Raw genomic sequence first — 24787 nt, 5'->3', positions numbered from 1 at the left:
CTTTTGCAGCGGGCATTTGCGGTGCTCCACGCATTTATTTTTTTATTCCGCCGACGTATACGTCCGTGCGCACGCAATCGGCACCTACCCTGTCTACAAACGGGAGAAATGCGCATGGTGCTAAGTTACGGCCTCCGAGATTCAAGTGCGAAAGCTTAGGCGCGCTGCCCGTTTTCGAAGGTTGGGTGGCTAAAAGCTAGTTGCGGATTTATTACGCAGTTCGCGCGTTGCCGTTATGCACTGGGATGTGCTTTTTGACACTCGGGCATGGGTAATGGGGGTTGTTTGCCGTTTAGTGTTTGCCGTTTTAGCCACCAATTGGCGAGCGCGGGGCCACGGAAAATTTATCAGAGGCTCGCGGAACCCCGAGCTACAGAGCAGGGGCTTGCGGAATCCACTTTGAGAACCCATGCTCTAATAAATCGCTCTTACTTTCGACGAGGGTGGCAATGTGGGCTTGTTCGTCTGTCATCATGGAATGGTAATTTGGAAGCGCATAAAACACGGACACGATAAGAGACGAAGACGAAGACAAGCGCTAACTTTCAACAACACAATTTATTTTCGGGACCGGTCGTACTTATGCACAAAAACCACGTGCACTGCGATATCAACACGGAAGATAGGTACATGACGGCAAGAAAAGCAATCTAAGGCTGTTGCATCGAGAAAACACCAAGAACCTGAATCATGAACTGCAATTGCGGTCAGCTTTTATGGCATATGTAAATAATCTAACTCTCTCGCTCTTACTTTGCTGTTGCTCTAGATAAAAATACCAGCTGAAGCAATCTTAACGCACCGCACTGGTTTGTAGGACGGCGCCAGTGCCACCAAACACTTGCCAGAGGGGAAAAAAGTCACATGTGCTCTACACAAATGTTTTCCCTTCAATGGTTAGCCGCACTGCACATGATATGCAAACTCAGTCTGGAAAGACCCACCCACAACTCTTTGTAATATGGTGGCCATAAAAGCCATGCCACGTCAGTCTTCTAAAGTGCCAGGCCAGTTCAATTCCTGGCTGCTTTCCAATGGGAGGGGAGTGCAAGAGATGTCCGTGAATGGTGATTTATGGAAATAATGACCATCTTCAACTGTCCGTTTCAGAGCACACCAGAGAACAGAGTTGTGCAAAACAGCATTCAAGCTGCACTTTGAGGATAAGTCAATTTAGTGGAGATAACTATAGTGTCTTAATAAAGCCGAGTTGCTGATTGCTTTGTATGACCATTACTGAACACTCGATCTGAATGACCAGACAAGAAAGGCCATTAGATGCCCTTTAATAGCTCCTACCAGAGCTAGGTGCCATTAAATTTGACATTAAATGCCATCAATAAACCAGTTTTCTGAATTGATGGCACTGGAAAGCAAACAATATCAGAACAAAGACCAATACATGGCAAGCGCTTGCCTTAGTCTCTGTTCTATCCTTGCGTTTGAATATCACAAATATCCGTAAGCAAGCCCACCTGTTCACCCTTCTGCAGCCTTCTGAAGCTATAACGAACGGTCCCTCCAAGTTAGTCCTCTTGGCTCCTTTTCTGCCAAATCTCTCTTCCAGGAATGCCTGCAGCGCGTTTGATTACGTCACAACAGCGTTATAGCTTGCCAGACGGCCGTCTTTTCTCTGCTTCGCTCGGTTGATATAACCACCGGGTAACCAATTCAACAGACCCCTCGGGCGCATATATTTTGGGTAATGTCACCGTGCGCTTCGCAGAGAGGGCCGAGTCCCAGGGCGCGGACGGAAATAGTAAGTAGCTGCGCCGGTGGAAAGAGAAAATGCAGAGTAGCTCGGGCCGATGGCCGAGATGAGCCTAGCTAGATGGTAAATAGCGCGTAATCCAAAAGGCCGGGGATGATTCAACAGCGGTCTAAAGAGTGGTCGCGAAGCGTCGATACAAGCGGAGCTACCGTGCGGCGCTGCACTGGCCCTCTACACTCGGCGGTCCTTGACGCTGAGGCCTGGACGGTCGCTCTCCGCGCCTGCCGCCGGTCGACGATGTCGTTATCTCGCGCGCCAGGGGCTGGCGTCGCTCACCCGCGACGATAAGGGCGAGACTCCGACGTCGCAGGGAGTGTGAGACGACGGAAGCTTCGGAGAAAGGCGCGAAGCCCCGTCGGCGAAAGTCGAGGGTTGTGTGAACGGAAAGCTTCGGCACGGAGCTCCTGTGTCACTGAATGACTGGACGCGCGACGACGCCGGGACCAGCGGATTCTTCGTGATCGTCCGCGGGATCACGGTAAGTCATTTGTGCGAGCATAACCAGACCGGGACATTTCGGACCCCTCATGTAAACAAACAAAAAGAAGAAGAAAAAAACGAATTTCCATACAAAGTCAATAGATGTTCTGCGGGCACATCTGTTTGCACGGCTCTCGCCTTTCCGCAAGACCTGCACACTCCTTCTGAACCCTTAAATTTACTTTTTTTTATCCAAGTGACAATAAAGTATCAAGTGTAGTGCTTTGCCTCTACAGACCTAGCTGTCCTTTGTGACAGTAGAAGTAAACAGACTGTCTTTAGCATTCTGTACATACAGTAGCTGTTCAAAAGTAGCTAACAAGTTTATTTTTGTCGGTCTACTGTGGTCTGTAAACCTGGAAGCGTACACAGCCCGTTCAAAGTACAAAGCCTACTTTTGTCAGTCAAGTGTGGTGGTGGTGGTGGTGAAAAACATTTATTGACCATTGAATCAAGTGCGTGAGAATAGACGGGGAAGGAGCGTTGACCAAAACAGAAACATCCGGTTTGCTACCCTACGTGTGGTCTTATAGACTTTAGGCAAGTTGCTTAAACCAAGACGGTAAACATTATGGTGAACAATAAGCGCAATGCATTGTGATTACAGGTCGTTCCGTAGCTGCTTATACATTTTACGGTGAAACATGTGCGTATTATAGACTGTCTAAATAGATACATGCACGCGAGGGGCCATCGTTAACACGCCTTATAATTCCCTGGTGAAGATGCTTAGCTATCCCCATCTCCATGGAAGACACAAGAAGACAAAATCTACATAATTAAACCGCAGTGACTGGTCAGCCGTCTTCACTGACAAGTTGTGCCATTCCAGAAACCAACGAAATACCAGCTGCTAAACCCCGGGAATTTGACAGCACAACCAAGCGTAAATCGTCATTACGCGTCAACCCTAATGTCGATACGCCGCAACCCTATATAATGTCGATACGCCGACACGCCTAATGACGCGTCATTACGCGTCATTAGGCGTATCGGTCAGGTAGCTTTAGGCTGGGTCATGGGGTTATACGTGTCTGATCCGTCATGCTAAACCGCTCGAATGACGTCACCGACGAGGTCGGGTCGGAAGATGGTCTTTGAAAGAGACCGCGTACCCACCAAGAAGACATAGCGACGCCATGCTAGCTGCAATCTCGCTGCGGCCATAACGCTCCACAGCCATCCCACAAACGAAGCTTCAGAAGTATTTACACGTCATCCTTCGACCTTTTAGCTAAGTACTAAAGACATTTGCTGAAAGAGGAGGTAAACGAAACAATAGAAACCACGTGGCTCAAACGCAGCGCATGAAAGCATTTAGATTAGCCGTCTTTGACGCATACGTACCCCACCATAAATTTTTTCGTCATCGTTAACCACTCCGTACGATATCGTAACGGTTCCGAAAGCACCGCAGCGCACAAAAGGGGCCCTTAAGGAATAAAACTGAACTGAAACTGAATAGCTGTGAGCCTGTCTTCGAGTGTTATGCTTTTAATAATAATAATAATAATAATAATAATAATAATAATAATAATAATAATAATAATAATAATAATAATGGTGATGATGATTATGATCATGATGGTGATGATGATGTGCGCACATGGATTTAATTTCGCTCCACTTCCATCATCTTTTGTCACACAATAACGGGATGCGAACATCTTTCCTGCCTATGTCTTTCGTGTGTGCGCGCGCGTGCGTGTGCGGCGTTCAATGGGATTAGCGACGATCCTTTTAAAAAAATGTCAACGCGCGTTTGCAGGTAAGAACGCGAGAGAGCGGATCGCGTAGCTTCCCTGGGAGTATAATATTCGCAAAGTCACTTATCGCGCGACCCCGCGGAGACGATAACAACGGCATTCCGCTGGTTGTCTGTCGCACTTTCGCCTTTATCGGCGCGCGCGCGCGGTAGGAAACAGCTCTTATCATCGAACTGCGCGAGTCCGTCCTTGGCCTCCTCCATCCGTATGAGCAGCCGTGACAGGACGCAGACGCGCATATAACTGCCGAAGCCAGCTTCTTTCATAATCCAATTATGGGGTTTAAAGGGGACACGAACGAGAAAAGAAATAGCTGAGCGGTGTTAGTAAACTAGTAAATTAAACTCGCACAAAAAATAATAATAATAAACGGCGCTGTCTCCGTGAAAAGCAAATTTTGTAAGTCAGAAAAGACTGCGAGAATGAGACAGGTGGCGCCGCCGCATCAAACTCCCCGCACTACCTCGCGGTGACGTCGCGTTTTGTGACGTCATCGTCCTCTCGGGTCCAGTTAACCTTTTTTTACCGGCAAAGATAGGGACTACTATCGTACATTCTAAAGGAGCCTGAGACTGAGCTTAGCAAGTTTCGAGAACGCCTACTGCGCCGTAACGATCCAAATGCGAGAAAGTTTACGTTGACGCCCGTGACGTGGCACCGACGTAACCGGCGCTGGAGTTTTGGCGCGAAATTCAAAAAAAAGGTTGTAGTTCGACCTTGGTTTTTCTCTTCAATGGTAATTAATTTCTTACCGCGAAATTCTCCTCGGTGCTGACGCTATCACCCAGACCGCCCACGTACTCCTCAGCGCAATTAAAAGCCTATACCATTTAGTGCTGTCGGACGTCACGAAGAAAGCTTCGCTTTAAGTGCAGCCTCCGCAGTGTGGTCCAAACACCGCAATCGCAGCACCAGCGGGTCCGACTCGATACACAAAGCCTCGCCTTAACCCAAAGTCCATCGCCAAGGGCTTGGTCGTAACGAAGATACGCTTATCTTAGATACTGATACTGCTTGGGTATCTCGTATCTGCATCATGACAAAGTCGTCAATACGGGTATCAGTGTCTGTATTTCCGATACGTCAACTGAGGTATCGTGTTTTCTTAAGATACGAGATACACCTATATTGCCAAGTCACTAAAGGCTAGCTAATATCAGCAGTTTAAGCTTACTCTAAGGGACGGCTATTTCATGCTATGGCTCATATTTTTAATAACCGCAACGACCAGAAATATGAACGATGCACAACGTAGTGCTTCTAGAATCTCCGAACTTTCCAACTGTAACGACTGTGGAGCGCCAGCCCGCCTCTACTGAGGAAAAATGGTGCTGTACGGCGCTATAGTGCGTCAGCAACGAGAAGCAGGGTGTACCAAATCTAGGAGCGATCGTCACTTGTTAAACGCGTTTGGGATCAATCGGCTTTACCTTCAGAGCGATATGTGGAAAGTTCGTATCACTTTGTATATCGCGTGTCTCTTTGACGATGGCCTAAGATTATTAAAAAAATAACGTATTCGAGGTAAAATTATGAATTACAGTTGTTTTTTTTTTGTCGACCAAGCTTTGCAGCAGTGGCGGACATCATAATTTACACAATAATTGCCAATGTTATCAATTTCCAAACATTTCACTCATTAGCTCTCTAATTATTTGCCTTGTGGCGAACGTTGTAATTTGAGAATGCAGAATGCCCTGGTGGCTAGAAACTTGTTGCGTCGCATCAGCTTCGTTAAATACCGACTGAAATTATGTCGCAAAATGCATAGCTAATTCGAGTGAATATTTTTCCGCGCTGCATTTCTCCACAGTGCAGCAACATATTTACTGGAACAGCAGCGCGTGCACGTCGCTGCGAATTTGGGTACTGCACACTTTACGAACGCCGTTCGAGTCACTGCTAAATACTATAGCACAAACACCCGTAATCGAAATCAAAGCAGCAAGAGCGTGGGCTCAACCCGACCAACCCTATATTGCATTTGATTGGCTCGTCGCGATCAAGCGGTCGCAGCTGTTGCAGATTTACTATAGTGTACCATGTGTGCAGTGTCATGACAGTCCATGTAATGCAGGCCATGTAATGCAGGCCACGTAATGCAGGCCACGTAATGCAGGCCACGTAATACATAGGGCAGATAACCGGTGGTCCATCAAGAGTTACACAGAACGGGTGCCAGGAGAAAGGAAGCGCAGCCGAGGACGGTAGGGAATTAGGTTGTGTTATGAAACGAGGAAACTTGGAATCAGCTAGCACAAGACAGGGGCAAACGGAGCTCGCTGGGAGAGGCCATCGTCCTGCCCCCAGTGGACATAAAAATATGATGGTGACGATGATGGTGGTGGTGATATGTACAGACCACAAATGCTACGCTTTGCGAAAGGACGGCGAAAGAGGCGACAGACGAAGACAACGTCTTGCTTGGAATGAATTTCCAGAATTACACCATGGTTTGGAGATATGCGCCATCAAACTCGCCCTAAGAATGCACTGTTGTTCTACTTTAACAGAACGCTGTTCTATGCATTGAAGCACAAAAGTATCAGAAACGCCCACGCATTTCGTTCCACGCTTTGCGAAATAACGTCTCGAAACTGGTGTCATCCTGGAAATTCATTTCAAGCGGATACGTGTTGCAAGCTTACCGGCTACAATTCGTGAATTGCAAAATGTGTCGTAAAGTAATTAATTAGGAAGTTCATTAGTGACTAGTTGTTAATTGGTTGTATATGCGTTTCGATTTCTCGTGCTAGTAATGTCCGCCTCTTCGAATAATCCCGCTTAAGGACAAGAATTGTGCTATCTGCCACAGGCGATTTTTAAGAATTCCATGCAACCTGGAAATGCTCCCCCTGTATATGAAAGAGGAATTTGCCTTGCATACTCAACCAAGCTAATGATCATGGCAGAGATTCGACTTGGATGGATGGATGGATGTAAAACTTTAATGAAAGTCCTGAGGCACGCGACTCAGCGCGCAGCGGGCCGCTCCCACGTTGGGACAGTCAGGCCATGCCCGACCGCCGCATCGGCGACTTGGACTCAAACTTTTTTTTTTTTTTTTTTTTTTTTTTTGCGCGTTCTCCATATCCGTTCTCCATGTACAGAGCACGGAGTCACGGACCGGCGAGGCGGCCTCGCGTCGACCACCAGCGGTTGCGCGCGGTCTGGAATGGACCGACAGCAGCAGCAGGAGTCTTCTAGCATGCGTACGACATGCAAGGGTCACGGCGAAGGACGAAGCCGTGTATGCCGACCGTGGTCCGTGAGGCGTCGCCGCAACCGCTGCTTCCGCGTGGGGCCGCGACGTGCGGACGGCAGCGGAGACAGCGACGACGCCTCGAGGTCGTCGCCGCTGACGCCGTGGCCCTCCGGCGACCGGGAAGACCAGTCCGAAGGCGCGTCGTACCCTCGCGAGGCCCTGTCCTCGCTCGAGTCCCTGTGGCGCGACCGCAAGCTGTGCGACGTCGAGATCGACGCGTCCGGCGAAGGCGTCGTCCAGGCGCACAGGTATGCGGAAGGAGTCATTACGAAAGTTCAGAAGTTATACACACAGTCTAAGAGGCTCTGTAGAGACTGCTCTGACTTGTCCTCTTTCTCTGTTGTGTATCTGTAGACGAGTCGCCAAAAACTAGCGATAACTGGCCGATGACAAGTGGACCATGCATTTACTTGTGGTCCAGAGATTTTAACGCGCTTTTTGTTAGCAATCTACAAATGGTACAGTTGACAAAAAAAGTAAGAGTCCAGTTAGAGAAAGAAAAAGAAAGATCTCAGTGTCAGATCATCCATGATTTGACACTAGTCTCATATAATCTGACCAGATGATCCGACTTGGTCACATTATTATCTGAACAGTGTCAGATCATAATCTCACAGGTTCCTTGTACAAACGTTTTACAAACTGCATGAAAAATAAGTATATACACTTTCTAGACTGTCAACATATAGGCAGACTTTAAGTTTGAGCGAGTCGCCAAAGGGCACACAATTTTCAACCTCCGTACATTTTAAAAACACGGGACTTCGACAATTCTCGCCACTGGCGTCTCTCTATCTCGATGTGTGCGCAGAGTGGTGCTTGCGGCCGCCATTCCGTACTTCCGGGCCATGTTCACGAGCAACCTGCGCGAGTCGCAGACGCACCGGGTCTCCATCAAGGACGTAGGGCTGCGCGCCATGGAGCTCATAGTGCGCTTCGCGTACACCGGCCGCATCGAGGTCGACGAGAGGAACGTCTGCCAGCTGCTGCTCGCCGCCAACATGCTGCAGGTAGGCGTCCACTCCGAAGCACGCGTTAACGGACGCTATAAAAAATCCACTCGCGAGGAGTCAAATGCGCATGCGCAGATGGCGCCTCACTGGGCAGCTTGTTACTGGGTGACTACTCCAGTGAACTAGAACTAATACTTCTAGTTCACTGTAGTCGCTGCCAAGGAGGTTTTAAAAAATATTGGCTGCATATCTGCTTGCTTCGCTGCAAATGACGTCGAAAGACGATAGTCTTCTGCCGGCCCTGATACGTAACTCCCCCGTCCCACCCCTCACTCTCTTCCCCTCCCCTCTCACTCCTCCCATGATGGATGCAATTGAGGTTTTGCTGAAATCGATTCAAATTTCCCGCGTTCGCCCTGCTCTCGCGCCATCTGTTGGGACCTTTTATTACTGTTGGCTTAAAGCCGGCTACAGAGCCGCGGCTTCAGTCGGCTGGTTTTTAACGCGTAGCGTCTCTTCGACACCATTTCTAACGCGTTGATTTTTCATTTACTAACGTAAAAACCAGTCCAATGTGTATTCTTAATTAAATGAAGGCTGCGGATCACGGTTATGTACATATATTTTGCCTCAAATAGGCCTGAGGCTTTCTTTGCGTTGCATAATGTTGACGTGTATGACCCCGTGCCACCAGTGCTGGTAGCTTCGTTGGTTTTGGCCGGGCGGTTGAATCGACTGACATGCAGACAAAGTTTTTCGCGTTTAGGTAGCCCAATAAAGACTATCGTCTTTAAAAATCTGGAGTGGAAATGATCTCTGGAGCGGTTTTGACACAGGTAATTTTGCCAGACTCATTATTCTTGATGCGTCTGTTTGTGTCAATGGTTTTAGGATGAAACTTGAACGTGTTGACTACATGCGTGGGAAATCGCGATATGACGACTCAGCCAATGGCAATATTCTAGCCCGAAACAACCAGCATTTATTATGTTAAACAGTCTAGCGTCTATTATAACCGAGCAAGATCAGTTGAACTGCCACTTTTCTCCACCTAGCTACTTTAAAGATGAAGATGAAGTAGGGGAAAGCGCTGGTTGTTTCCCCTACTTCATCTTTTAAAGATGAAGTAGGGGAAAGCGCTGGCTTCACCTCTGCTGGAAAGAATCTGAAGGGCTGGCACTCCATAATTTCTTTAAAACCTCCTTGGTCACTGCTGAGGGCCGGCCTGCACAAACGATACGACTCGCGAGCGGATTCTTACCGGCACGCGGCCGAACTGAGACACCGATGCACGGTGTGCTGGTGTTGGAGTATAAGCACATGGTCATGTATGATGAGAGAAACGACAGTTTCGTCAACACAACACACGTATATGCAACGAGCAGTTCGCCGCGACAACCACATCAAAACCGAAAACAAAAATTTATACGAATGTGGGGAACCGATAATACGAACTATAACACCGAACGCAATGGGCCGTGAAGGTATACATATACCAACGCGAGGACCACATTAGCGCAGCGTGAATATAACAGAATGGAACACGTGTTTCCCAAGTGTACATGTTTCGATTAAATGTAGACCGCATAGGCAGTAGCACCTACGAACTGGGGACATATTCTGGGACGACCACTTTCACCGATACTATCGCTTCGGCCATCAGGCGCGCGCTGGTTGGCCGGTTGAGCAAAACCGGATGATCTGATTGGATGGTTGAGCACTACGTCACGCGAAGGCGTTATAGTATCGCCGAAAGTGATCGTCCGAGAATACGTCCCCAGATGCCTTAGCTGGGTGTGTTCGCCTGACTTTTGGACATTCACGGATAATTTGCATGCGTTGTGCATTAGGAGTGTCAAAGTGTCAAAAAGTGCGGGAAGCCGGTCACGTGGTAGAGGTATATGAAACTGCCCCGACGAAGAGAGCTCTCGAAACTGTTGGAATAACTAAACTTTCGTTTACTACAAGGCCTCGATTGTGCCACCATTCCTTCAAATAACAAATGGCCCATTGATCTCCTACCATCTCGCGATATACATAGTGCAATTGACGGTGGTCCGGAGCAGACCACCGGAGCAGACCAAGTGTATTCGCTCTTCGAAGAGGCAATACGTGTGTCGAATGAGCTCCGGAACAACAATTTGCAATCTGGTAAAGGCGCTCTAAATCATGGATTTGGGACCTCAAAGACGTGCGACGTAATGCTAACGCATTTCTCTCGCATTTACCGCGAGATCGCCACCGATTTTCTTTTTTTTTTTTTTCCTCACACGGCAGCGGGGAATCGGGAGTAAGTGACAATCAAGAACACAGCCTTGGATTTGGTAACACTGGCGCCAAAAAACGTCATTATTTGTATCAGGCCAATGCGAATAACAAGCTGCTCGTAATAATTTGCAGGCTGACTTCCTGACATGCTGTTGGCACGCTCACAATTTCGGGATTCGAATGCAGCCGCTTCTCATCCATTATAACATCATCCAGGCGCAACGTTTCTGTCCGTCTCATACTTAAAAACTGGAATGGTAATGGCGTTTTTTTTTTTTTCCCTTTCTTCTGTAATTTTTAGCAGTGGATAAACGCTTTCCAATGTTAATAAACGTGCACGCAAGTGTAGTAAGAAGCGCAACAGCGATCCTTCAGAACATGTCCTGATCCTTGTATATAGCACAGTTCCAACGGCATCTCAAGTCCGTTCAAAGATGAGAAGTTTTCTGAAGCACGGAAAGATGAAGAACAGGCGCATCACGCTTTTCCGGGGGCCGCCTCTGGTGCATTTTTTACACGTTGATGTCACTGACTATAGGACGAGGTGTTTCGCCGGCGCATGCGCACATGTTCCCTGTTCCACCACATTGCGCCATGTTCCACTTGCCGCTGCATTCTTGACCTGCCACTGACGATATACAGTTGGCTAACGCGACCCCTAGCTTTCGCCGCACCAGGATGGTTAAAGTGGCGGCGCACGTCGACCACAGGCCGAATGGTCTACAGTCTATAGACGTTTCCATCGGGGTGAGAAAGAACATATTTTTGGGTTGTCGCGCGGGGCTACAATTAAAGGCACACGTTGCAGCTTCTGCGGTGCCCTTGCGAGAGGCTCAAGCGTAATTACAACAGTACAGAGGGCATCGCGGCGACGCCCGGGAAGCTCTCGTTGGAAAGGTCTGTACACAGACCAAGTTGAAGCTGTATACAGTACACAGCAGCTGTCGTTAGCTGAGCGCATTCATGTTTGTTCTCTCTCTCTTTCCCGTGTGGCGGGGGCAGTGGAAGTGATTCTCCGAGCGGCACCGTTTTAGGTGCAACGCATAACGAACGCCTGCTGCAGATTCCTCGAGCGCCAGCTGGACCCTTCGAACTGCATCGGAATCGCCGAGTTCTGCCAGCAGCACCACATACGCGACCTGCAAGACCGCGCCGAGCGCTTCGCCGAGCAGCACTTCTCCATGGTGAGCCTCCGCGTTGCATACTACATGCTTGCCGATCTGTTGATCTGTTGATCCTGCTTCCAGACAGGAAGACAGCGGTGTGGATTAGAGAGCAGACGGGGGTAGCGGATATTTTAGTTGAGATTATGAGGGAAACAAATGGAGCTGATCAGGCCATGTAATTCACAAGGCAGGTAACCGGTGGTCTTTACAGAATTACAGTTACAGAAGTGGTGCCACGGGAAAGCTTACGCAGTCGAGGACGGCAGAGAATTAAGTGTTGTGACGAACTTAAGAAATTTGTAGGCATCAAATGAGGTTAGCTGGAACATGACACGAGTAATTGGAGATCGCTGGGAGAGGCGTTCGTCCTGCACAGAGCACAATATAGGCTCATGACGATGTGTACTAGATCTAGCCATGGGAGTGTTAGCCAGCGCCACCCACGACCTTGCCTGCTCCTAAGCTTAACACATTACGTCACGCCTACGGTTGAAAGGATCATCCGCCACCCACGACCGTGGTGGCGGATGATCCTTTCAACCGCAGGCGTGACGTAATGTGTTAAGCTTAGGAGCAGGCAACATGGCCGATAAGCCTGAAGGAATCAAGGCTGTCACAGTCGAGACCCTCGCTGAGACCGAATTACCTATAGTCTATAAGACTGAAGCAGTTCCTCTGATGTGACGAATGTTGGCCGCGGCGAAGAAGTGACGGCTACATTTTGTTCTTCTTGATCTCACTATTGAACTGCAAGGACACCATATGCCCGTGAACAAAGAACATAAGTTTTTGTGCATTATCAGGGTTCGTACAGAGAACCCCACGCAAAATTCCAAGGATTTCCGGGTTTGCTGAAGGCCAAAATTCAAGGAGGTTGAAATCAACTTCAGTCAAAAACATAAATTTTAATATATATATATATATATATATATATATATATATATATATATATATATCCCCTACTTATGCAATTCTATACAGCCAAGCAGCCATTGAATTGCACGAACACTGCAAGCTCTTCAGGTGACTTTTCAAAGCTGACTTTCTCATTGTAACGATGCCAATCGCCTTGTGGCGCACATATCACACTTCGCTCGATCAGGGTCAATAGTGTCCGGCTTCACTCAAAGATATTCATCACGTTAAAGCCAAATGGCTAAAGCTCACTTTCCTCCGGGCATTTCTAGAGCCCAGCAGGTCTCGAAAACGGAGCCGTGATGGCTGCAATGTCCACCAACTGGCAAAACAACAAAAATGGTGGTACGGCTTGGTCGCTTGATCTGGCTAGTCTGTATAGCACCACGATGGCAATGACCCCCCCCCCCCCCCTTTTTTTTTCCTTGGCACCACGCAGGTGTGCCGGCTGGACGAGTTCCTGTCCCTGCCATGGTCCCGGCTCATCGAGCTGCTGCGCAGGGACGGCCTGAACGTGCATAGCGAGATCGAGGTGTACGAGGCGTTGGTGCGCTGGGTGCGCCACGACGAGCGCCAGCGCGCCGGCGACCTCGAGAGTGCCCTCAGGAAAGCCGTGCGCTGCCACCGGCTCGCGCCCAGCTTCCTGCGTCGCCAGCTTGCCCACTGCGCCCTCCTGAGGGACAGCCCCGGCTGCGCCGACTACCTCGCAGACGTCGTACGGGTGAGACCTCTCTCGCTTTGCCCGGTCGTGACAAACGGAAACACTAGAATAGGCTGATAAGGTGTTCTTTCGAAACGCTGTCTTCGTTGATTTCGCTGTTAGGGGGCAATTTGATCGGGCTACAGTTCAACCTCGCTATAACGAAATGGATATAACGAAATAATGAATATAACGAAGTAGGTGAAATCACCGTTGAAATCCCCATATAGTATAGATGTGTAGCGTAGTACATGCAGTGATGAATATAACGAAGTAATTCTGGCTTTTTCGGCCGATTGAAGACTGAACCTATGAAGTTTCGAGAACTTTTGCTGCGCAACAATGGCCCACATACGACGTCTACGTGGAAATCGGTGACGTCGTAGTAAACAGGGCCGAAGTAGGCAGGAATACGAAGGCTTCCTGCGTACGGAAGATTTCCTTGTCGGAAAACGTTTGCTCCACCCCGTGCTCGACCTCTCCTGATCCCTTCAAGACGGCAGACTAAAATGCCGGCGCTGGAGATCCCGCGCGAAATTCGAAAAATCGAAATTGACCTCCGTTTACTCTCTTGTAGTAACTAACCTCTTACCGCGAAACCAACAACGCTGACTTGAATAGACTTGACACTTTATCAGACTAAACTGACTTTGTCTTCAATTTTGTCTCCCTTTGAACGCGGACATCCTTCCTCTACGTCTCTGCCTCCGTCAAGGTCCAAATCCGTTTTTTTTTTTTTTTCTTTTCTTTAAGAGCGCCTGGAGATGAAGCAAGTTGGCAATGAGATACATGGTATACCGAAAGACAGGCGTGCAAAACACGAACACAGCAACGACGACAACACAAACGCTGTTTTAATGCGATTACCATTCTTAGTCTACTTCAGCCACTTTGTGTCTATCTATCTAGCCTCTTTACGCCGCTTTTCAATATATAAAAAAATCATATAAGATATATCCGGTGCTGCGCGGATTCGAACTCGCGTCAAACGGGTTACTCATGCAAAGCAGCCCGACGATTTAGCGCTGCGCCGCGAATGCCCTGGGTTATAACGAGGGATAAATTTTCGGCGTCAGCGCACACCGGCGCGCCACCAGTGCAATCTAGAAGGCCACGCAAGAGGAAGGGGACATGCGCGGGACTTCGCGCGCGCGCCGCTAGACGGAGCAACGTGTCCACTGAGGGAAGCGCGAGGGAGGAGTGCGGCTCGAGCACACGCCTCATTCATGACGCGTTGTCTAAACACTGCTCGAATGCTTTCTTTACGTCGACAGTCATCATGAGATGGGTCCTGCCGGATATTTAACGCGATAGCGTTAAGGGCCCCGTATCACAGAAAATCCGGTGTCGGCGTCGGGGGCGTTGCCCGGCCAACAAAATCATCCCGAACCACCCCGACCGCGCAGTCCCTCCGTGTGGCGCAAGGCGTTAGTGAACAAAAATCGAATTTCTCAAAGTAATATCCGTCAGAAAATCGTGAAGTACGACTTAACCACAACCTGCAGACATGGTAGCGCCGCGGATTGTAATTTGAATGTACGACAAAACATAATTCTGTTACGAGGAAACTCAAACACAAACCCCTCTTGCCAGCATATTTACTATAAAAGAGCGGCACGCCCGGGTATGTTACTTGCTAAAACACCATCCAGATGGCGCTCGCGTCCTCGGCAGGTCAAACAGGACTTAGCCTGCCAAATGCGTTTTGGAGACGTGCGCGCCTCGGGGCAGCAGCAAACAATTAACAAAGTAATAGAAAAAAAATGTCGCAGTTTCACCCGAAAGGCGAAGCATCAATTGCGATAGCAACTTAGTAGAGAGCTATACGGAGTAAGCATAGTAGTCTTATCAGCTGTATAAACTTGGACAAGTAGCAGCACCAGCAACGCGCAGAACTGTTGTCGACGCCGTCGCCGTTTCGCCCGCGTTCGCACCGAATGCGCGCGGCGTTGGTGACTGTTGCCAGGTCCTCTGGGGGCGGCTCGGAGGTTTTCGACGAGATCAGAACGGGACACTCGTCGAGCAGCGTCCGAAGTCTTTACCATCTTCTTACCTCACAACGTTTTGTTATAAATAGGCATTTGGTGCCACAGCTAAACGTCGCCTCCCCTCCCTCCCTCCCGTTCCCCCACGGCCTTTCGCACGACGGAAGAAGTCGCGTTTGCTTTATATATATGGTGATTGTAAAGGAGGAAAGAGGCGCTTAATTCTGCAGCCCTTCAGGGACCACGGCGCTGAACTCGCGTTTGTTCTCCGCCGTGCGTTCGCTCCCCGTGAAAGCGCTCGTCCCTCGCGCCCTTTCATTCGCACATACAGCGTCCGGCGACGATTTCATCGCCGTTGACGTCATACGGAACCTCACGGCGACGGCGACGACGACGGCAGAAATCCTCTTTGAGTCGCAATAAAAAGGCAAAAGCTTGCACTAGGCCGTGCAAAGCTCAAGACACAGCGAAGCTGGCCGAAATGCCGACACCGCGTTGCAATGCCGACAACGCGTTCCAGCAGACCCGCTACCGTGAATGCGTCTCTCTCTTTCACTCTCATTTTTTATCTCTCTCCCGAGCATAGTGCGCAAAACCTCTTCTTAACCTCGCAGAGCACGAGCGCGTGCGAACGCGCCAGGTGTGGACGAAGACGACGACGCTCGAACGCAATCATAGGAGGCGGTGGTTCGCATAAATGGTTGTTCTGCAAGTGTGACTGTCTAGCCTAGTGGTTACGACGTTCGCCTTGGGATCGTGGGTACACGGGTTCGAATCCCGCCTCAAGAAAGCTTGTTTTCCTTTATTTGTTTCTTCATTGCTGATAATGATAGTTTCTTGATACGAACCACAAATTACGGCTGGCTTAATTAAACACCTTCGCTGTTAAAAGGTCCTAGGGCCATCACATTTTGATATAAGGCAGCTTATATTGCCTCTGGAAGGATGTCTTCCCAGCAATGCATTAGTGTTCAAAAGTGAATCCGACTTTAAGGGGATCGGTAAGCTTGGTCTTTGTAAGCTGGCTTTACCATATTGTGTGTTGCAGTGAAGCCTACTCATAAAGAAAATGCGATGCGAACGGGGCCCAATAACGCTATCGCGTTCCACTCTTAAAAGCGAAGCTTAGGCGTCCTCCATTTTTCTTATTTGCTGTCTCACTCTATAGTTGTGTCCGTACTATTGCGATAGCAATTATATGGACACTCCAAGCGAATTTCTGCCGTCGGCGTCGTCTCCGTGAGGTTCCGTATGAAGTCCAACGGCGATGAAATTAGAGAGTTTCAAACTAGGGGGACGCAAACGTAGGGGCCCCCTAGCGCTAGCGGGCCCCTACACTTGCGTCCCCCTAAACTAAAACTCTCTATTGCCGTAACGCCGTATGCTGCACGTGCGAGTGAAAGCACGCGAGGGACGCGCGCTTTCACGAGGAGCGAACGCACGACGGAGAGCAAGCCTGACTTCTTCCGTCGCGCGAAAGGCCGTGGGGGGACGGGAGGGAGGGGAGGCGACGTTTAGCTGCGGCACCAAATGCGTATTTATATAAAATACGTTGTTAGGCGAGAAGGTGGTAAAGACTTCCGACGCTGCTCGACGAGTGTCCCGTTCTGATCTCGTCGAAAACCTCCGAGCCGCCGCCAGAGGCACCGGCAAAGTCACCAACGCGGCGCACGTTGGGTGCGAACGCGGGCAAAACGGCGACAACAGGTCTGCACGTTGCTGGTGCTGCTGCATGTCCAAGTTTATACAGCTGATAAAACTAATATCTTTACTCCGTATAGCTCTCTACTAATTTGCTATCGCAACTGATGCTTGGCCTTTCGGGTGAAACTGCGACATTTCTTGCAGGCCTGCCTTTCCGTATACCACGAACCCTTATACAGCTATTTAACCGGGGCCCATCCGATCGACCCGCGCTCGCTCGCAGGACCTGACCCTGCACCGCGGCTGCAGCTGCTGCGACGAGCGGTGCCCCAGCGTCCCGTCGCTGCTCTACGTGGCCGGGGGCTACCTGCGCCGCTCGCTGAGCACGGTGGACTGCTTCAGCGCCGAGTCCGGTTCGTGGAGCGCGCTGCCGCCGCTGCCCCTGGAGAGGAGCGGTCCCGGAGGCGCCTTCCTCGCGGGCCTGCTCTACGTGGTCGGCGGACGCTTGCTCCGGCCGCCGCCCGAGATGGGAGAGGACGTGGCGGTGGTCCACTGCTTCGACCCGGCGCGCAACGGCTGGAGCGAGCGCTGCCCCATGGGCGAGCCCCGGCACAGGCTCGGGCTCGCCGTGCTCGACGGACTGCTCTACGCCGTGGCGGGATCGCACGGGACTAACTGCCTCAGCAGCGTCGAGAGGTGAGCGCGAGGTACTCCCTGTTTGCCGTCGGGCTCGGGTTCCACGCGATTCCCGCGCGCGCGCACCAAGGTAACGGGGGTTTAGCTTGACGGGCTAAAACTCCGTGTCAATTTCTTCGGGTTACCGCAATACGCGACACGTCTACAATGAAGCCACTTCTGAACGGGAGCCCTGCAGATGGCACGAACGACGGGCTAGCGCCCCTGTCACACGGGAAAAATGAACGTTATTTCTAGGTGACTAAACATTGGATACACCAAGCAGTAAACAGGGCGGGAACTATATAACGGACCCACCGGCATCCAAAAACACACACTGCCTATACAAGGCCGGCGCTCTTTCGGCGGGCAATGCGCAGGTACGACCCGTCGACGAACGCGTGGACGAGCGTGGCCGGCTTGTCCCTGGCTCGGTACGGCCTCGGCGCGGCCGTGGTTCGTCGGCGACTGTACGCCGTGGGCGGCTGCGACAGCGCCACCAAGTTCGGTCTCGTCGAGCGGTACTGCCCGGAGCAGGACCGCTGGGACGTCGTGGCTCCCCTCAAAGTGCCCCGCAGCGGAGCAGGTGAGTGCTAATTCCCACAGCATTAGGAGAGCTTTAGCTTGTGCGCATGCGTCTTGCTATTTACGGAAACACCGGGTTTACGCTAAACGTGAACAGGAGTAACGCATGGTAGCGACATTTCGTGACGCATTGTCCAACAAGAACGCGTGAAACGTTCTTGTGTTATACATGGGCGTTCTTGTCCAAACGGTAAAGGAAAGGGGACGGTCATACGTTGTCGGTTGCATCGGTGCCGACGATTTGCACCCGCAGATAAGTAGAATATGGCTAGTCACTGTAGTAAGCGCTCCTGTGTCCTTTTCTGCTTAAACACTCCACCACAAGATGACGCCACCAACCCGGCTGCTCACGTTTACGTGCCCCGTAGCCCTGCATTCCTGAACGGTAATGTCGTGTATGGACAAGCTAAAGCTCTTGATCAATAATGACATGACATTGTCGACTTATCATTCGTTCGTTTGTTTCTTGCGTTTAACGGATGTTTAAGATTGTCCAGAAAAAAATACTGGCGAACGTCGGCGCGTCCGAAATAATTTATCATGCAATAAACCCTCGATCGTTATACAGAAGTAACAGAAACTCTAAATGGACTTCGTTATATGCGGTATTTCGTTTAAAGCGGAGCTCTAAAAGAGCCGCAGCAACGCGGAATGTGTGCTCCAACAGCGCGGGAGCTAGTAGAACGCATATTGAAACAATGCATCGCTCGACAGTGGCGACATGACAGTGGTGAAATTCTGCCGACGCCCGTGAGCAGCTGAATCGTCTGTCGGCTATCACCACGTGATACAGTTAGGTCCAAGGAACTTTCGCCACGTAGCAGACTGGCCTTCGTAGCGCTTCTTGACTCTCTCTAGGTTGATACAAATGAAAGCAAAGGGTGCGGTTATTACGCTTCCACACTCCGTATACTAAACAGCGGAGTCCGGCGCCACTGCAGTAGGGACCACGAGAAAGTTCGAATAAAGCGATGTCACTATATTGAGGGACTATACTGTAACCTTTTGCAACGTGTCAGTTTCATGCCACACGCGAGCGACGTCAGACGAAACGCGCGCAGCGCTCGTTTATTATTTCTTTATGAGGCATGATGATCATCACACCTAGAGCACTGCTACACAACGGCAGCAAATGATACACACCCATTGGGGCTTATTTTCGTCCCACAACAAAACAATCGCCATCTGTCTTGCTTGCATCTGCTTGTATTTCCTTTTTTGAAGTTCTGTGCTCGCTACTTTTCGGTAAAGAATACCATGTCACGCTGATAATGCACATGTCATTCGTGACCTGGGAGTACCGGGAGCACAGAGTTGAAGGAAACGCAAGCGAGACAGATGATCATTTTTGGGGGACAAGATACGCCCCAAAGGATGCAAACCTTTTAACAGCGAAGCAGTTTAAGCCAGCCGTAATTAGTGGTTCGTATCAAGAAACTATTATCATCAGCAATGAAAGAAAAATTAACTTTCTTGCCGAGGCGTGATTCGAACCCGCGTACGCCCGTTCCGATGGCGAGCGTCGTAACCACTAGGATATACAGCCACGCTTGCAGATCATGTATTTATGCAAACCATATGATTGCGTTCGAGCGTCGTCGTCCACAGCTGGCGCGTTCACACGCGTTCGTGCCAATGCTCTGCGAGGTGAAGTGGTTTTGCGCGCTATGCTCGGGAGAGAGATAAAGAAAATGAGAGAGAGAGAGAGAGAGAGACGCACTCACGGCGCGGGTCTGCTGGAACGCGTTGTCGGCATTGCAACGCGGTGTCGGTGTTACAAGCTGCGCTAGGCAACGCGCAGTGACGGCCGTAAGTTGGAGAGAGAGACACATTCACGGAGCGGGTCTCCTGGAACGCGGTGTCGGCATTGGAACGCGGCGTCGGTGTTGCAAGCTGCGCTATGCAATGCGCAGTGACTACTATATAAGGGGTTCGTTTTGAGAAAGGAAAGGTTGGCGCTATCTTCTGCAGCCCTTGAGGGAGCACGGCTCAGCGCCAACGGGGAGGGTAGTGTGAGAGAAAAATGAGATAGGAGTGGAAAGGTGTAAATGTCGCCATGGCAGGAGCGAAGCAAATCGGCAGGCAGGAACGCGGTCACGCCATCCGGGGGTGGGGCCCTTGTCAGCTGGTGTCAGGCCTGGTGCGGTCAGCCAGTCAATTAGACCGGGTGGTGGGCGGCCGTAAGTCCGAGACGCGCGGAAAAATATTATCATCATCATGAGCAATAAGATGAAAAGTTCGCGCACACTTCCGAAAAATAATGGGCTACGATCGCCCAGCTTCGCTGTTTCAAGCGTTGCGCGGCCGAGTGCAACGTTAAGCGTTTTTTAGAATGTAGTCGTCATCTGTCTTTTTGCGTTTCCTTTCTTGAAAACTCTGTGCTCGCTACTTTCCTGTCGAGAATGCTGTGTCACGCTGATAACGGGCATGTCGTTCGTGACCTGCTAGTACCGGGCGCGCAGCGTTAATGGAAATGCGCGCGAGATGACGATTATTGTTGTGGGACAACATAAGCCCCAAAGGGTGCAAACGTTTTAAGAGTAGCCTTATACCCCTGACACACGGGCAAAAGTAAAGTCCTTTGCAGAAAACCCCTTTTGTTACTCCGAAGGACCCTTTGCAGGAAGGAGTTGCGCCGATGACACACGGCAGCGCACTAACTTCTTTAGGTGGTTTCTCAAATGAAAGCCGCAAAAAAAAAGAAAGAAAAAGAGAAGAAAAGCGCTGCTTGTTAAAGCAGCAGGAGAAAACATTTACAAGAAGCTGCGCATGTAGATTACATTTAGTGATTGTAGAACCTAAAAACATTTTTTTCCCATTTTTGGTGGCTTATAATGCGCATACTTGGAATTTAACATGGCGGCGCTAGCGACGTGGTGCGGGCGTTTGAGAGTATAGCTAGAGTAAATCTTCGGCTGTTCGACAAATCGAATTTCCCCGCTAAAATTTAAAACATTTTCCAAGGTAAAACAAATACTTACAGGGCACCTTAGTTATGTAACAGGTTTTCTTCTATTGATGAATTGTGCACGCTGTATGCGAGAATACACCTTTCCGCTTGAAAAGTAGATGCCCGATATTCTTTCCCGCAAAGGAACTTTGCCAGGAGGGAGATACTCCTTTGTCGTGTGTCACTGCGCTTGAACGCCTATCCAGTAGATGTCCCCTTACCTAAAGGACTTCAGAGTGTCCGTGTGTCAGGGGTATTAGGCCCGTATTCACAAACGGAATAACTTACGACTTAAGTAGCCGGTCGATGCTTAACGCGTTTCATAGACAAATCTTGCACTTAAGGTAAACTTTAATCGACACTTGAGTGCCGGAAAGTAAAGTACAGCCATTGGCACCCTTAAGTGCGACTTTCGCTACTCTCGCCTAGCAACCAAGATGGCCGACTGCTACGGCAGCCTCACCGACTTTGCCGATTTCGCCGGACGTGTGCACGACGTTACGGATGATGAGGCATATACCAATACGCGCCGCCATACGGCCTCGGCTTAGGGATCGACAGAATCCCATGGAAGTATAGAGTGACGCAGAATTCTCGTGGCGGTACCGCTTTTCCAAGCAAGCCATGCTACGGCTGTCGGAAATGCTGCCACTAGCCCGAAAAGACAACGAACGCGCTCACCCCGTGCCGCCGCTGCTCCAGCTTCTGATCGCGCTGCGATTCTACGGCGCCGGAACCTTTCAGGTTGTCACCTCCCCGGGGACCTCGTGAATGTTTAATTAATTAATTAATCATAATTCGCCTTGGCGCTCGCTGGTCACATCTGGCCCTTGCGCCGATAAACCACATTAATCAATCAATCAATGTTTAATAATTTAATTATTGCGTGAAACGAGCTCCTGGGGCACGGCGCTTTCTTCTTCGCGAAAGTTTTTTTTTTTTTTTTTTTTTTTTTTTCCATCGTCCGCGCGGGTTGAAAACACTCAATACACACACACACACTCTACGCACAAACACCGCACATTTATACAAAAAAAAGAAAAGTCGGGACGGCGACAGAAACCGCAGTGGCTGCGAGAACCAATGTGAACTTGTGGCCAGACGAGTTTGAGTAAAGCGCTAAAACCAAATACCTAGTTGTTTGCATTTTACTCAGCAGAATGCGCGTGCAAGCACTGCAACATTTATATTCGCAGTAATCTGCTGCAAAAAAAAATTACGACTAACCAATCGTGCACGTAAATTATTTACGTACCCTCGACACCAGATGACATACTTGACCCGAAAAGCGTTACTTTCAACAGTGATACTTAAGTGTCCGTTTTGAAGTGCTCTCCTCAAACTTTCATAACCCTTGTACTTTTCCAGCACTTATTGACGCCCTTCTTAAGTTCCCTTTGTGAATGCGGGCCTTATAGTGCTGATAAGTGACTGAGTGCGCTTCCTGCTTCGGTGTGCTAATCGAATCATGACCGTCACCATAAGAAACAATTAGCGTAGCTTGCACTGGTGGCGCAATGCTAAACAGACAGCGTAGCTGATGGGCACCAAGCCAGTCCTGGCTTTTGGGCTAGGCTAAGCACTGCCAAGTCATCCCCAGAAATTTCTGTAATTTATTGATTATTGATCGATTATCTATTAGCTATTGATTGGCTATCGATTAGATAACGCAAGGTATTGGCTGCGTATTTGGGCTAGGCTATACTACCAAGTCATCGCCCCATTTTCCGTAATTTATTTATTATTGTTCGATTAGCTATTGATTGGCTATCGCGAGGTATTGACCACGTATTTGGGCTAGGCTAAGCACTACCAAGACAGCCCTAGCATTCCCCCGAATTTATTATTTGTCGATTGTCGATTAACTATTGATTGGCTATCGCTAGGTATTGGGCACGTATTTGGGCTAGGCTAAGCACTACAAGCCATCCCCAGCATTTTCCAGAATTTATTGATTATTGATCGATTATCGATTGATTGGCTATCGATGACTGACTAAGCTTAAGAAGTCCCAACCATGCTTATCTAGACTTAGCCAGTCTCAGCTTCGCTTGTTCACAGGGGTATGTGCCATTGCGCTTGGGTCCTTTCTGCACTACCGCCAGGATCGGCCCACGTTTTCTGTTCGCGAGTCACCGACTAACGGCCGGCTTCAGTGACGGACGAGACAGCGAAGCGCGTTTCCGCCTGTCATATGCCAAAGACCTGGCCGAACCTACACACGACGCCGGCACTCTTTCGACAGCGCACAACGATTTCCACAAGCTGCCAAAAACAACAAAGCATTCGCGACTGGTTCACGCAGACGCACGGAGCCGCGCGGTATTAGACAATTTCAGTTGGGCGTCCGCAACCACCCACGTACGCAGCGCGCGAGAAATATCACGGAATCTTGAACTTCGATAAGCATGCATGCAAGCCAGCGCTACTCCACCCCACGCAAGGGCGACTGACATACTGGAGCAACTTCACTTTTCATAGCAGCGCAAAGTCACGCGTAAGCGAAGACATTTTAATCTGCGCTATAAGTAATCAGAAACCCATTCCCAAGTTATCTTATCGACCGCGTTTACATGAACTCGCTTCTGACGAGTCTGCACAACGACGGCACACGGGGTCGAGCCAAGACACCAACGCGTTCGAACTGGGCTTACCGTTCCCGATGTAATCTGCAACAGCTCCATTCCGTGGGTATTATCGCTGCGATAAGGTTGCACTACATAGTGTTTGTCTTGGCCTTGTCCTGATACTATATTGCCACAGAGAAAGAAATTGAATTCCTTTCTCTACGCTATTGCCGCTACCGGCGCATAAATCGCGACGTCACAGTGGTACCGCGCAAGTCTCGGCGGTGTTGGGTCCGACCTGTCTGCGTTTACATGCAAGCTGAAAACAGGTCGGGCTGAATCAACCCACCCCATGCTGTCGGGCTGACTCAGCCCCACTCGACGCTCGTTCAGGCCGGCTAGCGTTTACAATGAACTCGACAGGCATATTCCGCAACAGCCGTACAAATATACCGCTGTAAAGAGTACAATATGTAAATGGTAAAAGCAAACACCAGGCTGCTACATTCGTCGCCACTGCCTTTGTAGCTTTGGCCAAAGGCCTTGTGCCATCTAGCCACTCACTGTCCTCCGGGGTGGCCGAAATCGAGCCGTGTCAGCGCCGTGCCTGCGGCCAACGTGGCCATTGTAAACAAGCAAACAAACGCCGGTCAGAAGGCGCTCACTGACGCTGTCACGTAAGCAAAAAAGTCGCAGTTTCGCCCGAAAGGCGAAGCATCGATTGCCATAGGCAAATTGGTAGAAGGACAGTTTTATCGGCCGTATAAACTTGTAGACATTCGCTTACTAACTAAATTAACAAGCATGGTATCAGGCACAAGCAAACGTGAACTACATCTCACTCAATGACCGCGGAAACTCGCTGTCAAACGCTGGAGGGAGCAACTGCGAGCGAATTGACCTTCGTGCTGCCTCTCGCATCAACGCCAACTTCACGGAACATCACGGTGACGGCAGAAATGCGCCTGGAGTGTCCATATAATTGCTATCGAAATAATATGGTGGCACCCATGGGTATAGTGCTGTAAAATTATATTATACAAACCATGACAAAACTAGATTATCGTGACAAGCAACAGTCAATGCATCGGCCTCAA

At 49.7% G+C, this 24787-nt stretch overlaps 1 protein-coding gene across 2 annotated transcripts in view; it reads left to right on the top strand.

The window, feature by feature from the left end:
* The first annotated feature begins 1817 nt into the window (after window positions 1–1817).
* The window catches only part of LOC119433420 (kelch-like ECH-associated protein 1B), a 39515-nt gene continuing 16545 nt past the window's right edge, over window positions 1818–24787 (top strand). The window contains exons 1-7 of one of the 2 annotated variants that reach the window (XM_037700621.2): window positions 1819–2249; window positions 7128–7530; window positions 8094–8292; window positions 11538–11687; window positions 13024–13305; window positions 17197–17609; window positions 17969–18174. In XM_037700621.2, coding sequence (XP_037556549.1) covers window positions 7193–7530; window positions 8094–8292; window positions 11538–11687; window positions 13024–13305; window positions 17197–17609; window positions 17969–18174 — 1588 coding nt within the window. In that variant the 5' untranslated portion in view covers window positions 1819–2249; window positions 7128–7192. Of the gene's footprint in view, window positions 2250–7127; window positions 7531–8093; window positions 8293–11537; window positions 11688–13023; window positions 13306–17196; window positions 17610–17968; window positions 18175–24787 lie in introns of both variants that reach the window. The other variant, XM_049659213.1, reaches the window with a different exon arrangement.

This window comes from Dermacentor silvarum, chromosome 11, assembly GCF_013339745.2.
Source record: "Dermacentor silvarum isolate Dsil-2018 chromosome 11, BIME_Dsil_1.4, whole genome shotgun sequence".
NCBI classification, from domain to species: Eukaryota; Metazoa; Arthropoda; class Arachnida; order Ixodida; family Ixodidae; genus Dermacentor; species Dermacentor silvarum.
The sequence above is the reverse complement of the archived record's forward strand: the minus strand, read 5'-3'. Positions and strand labels throughout refer to the sequence as shown.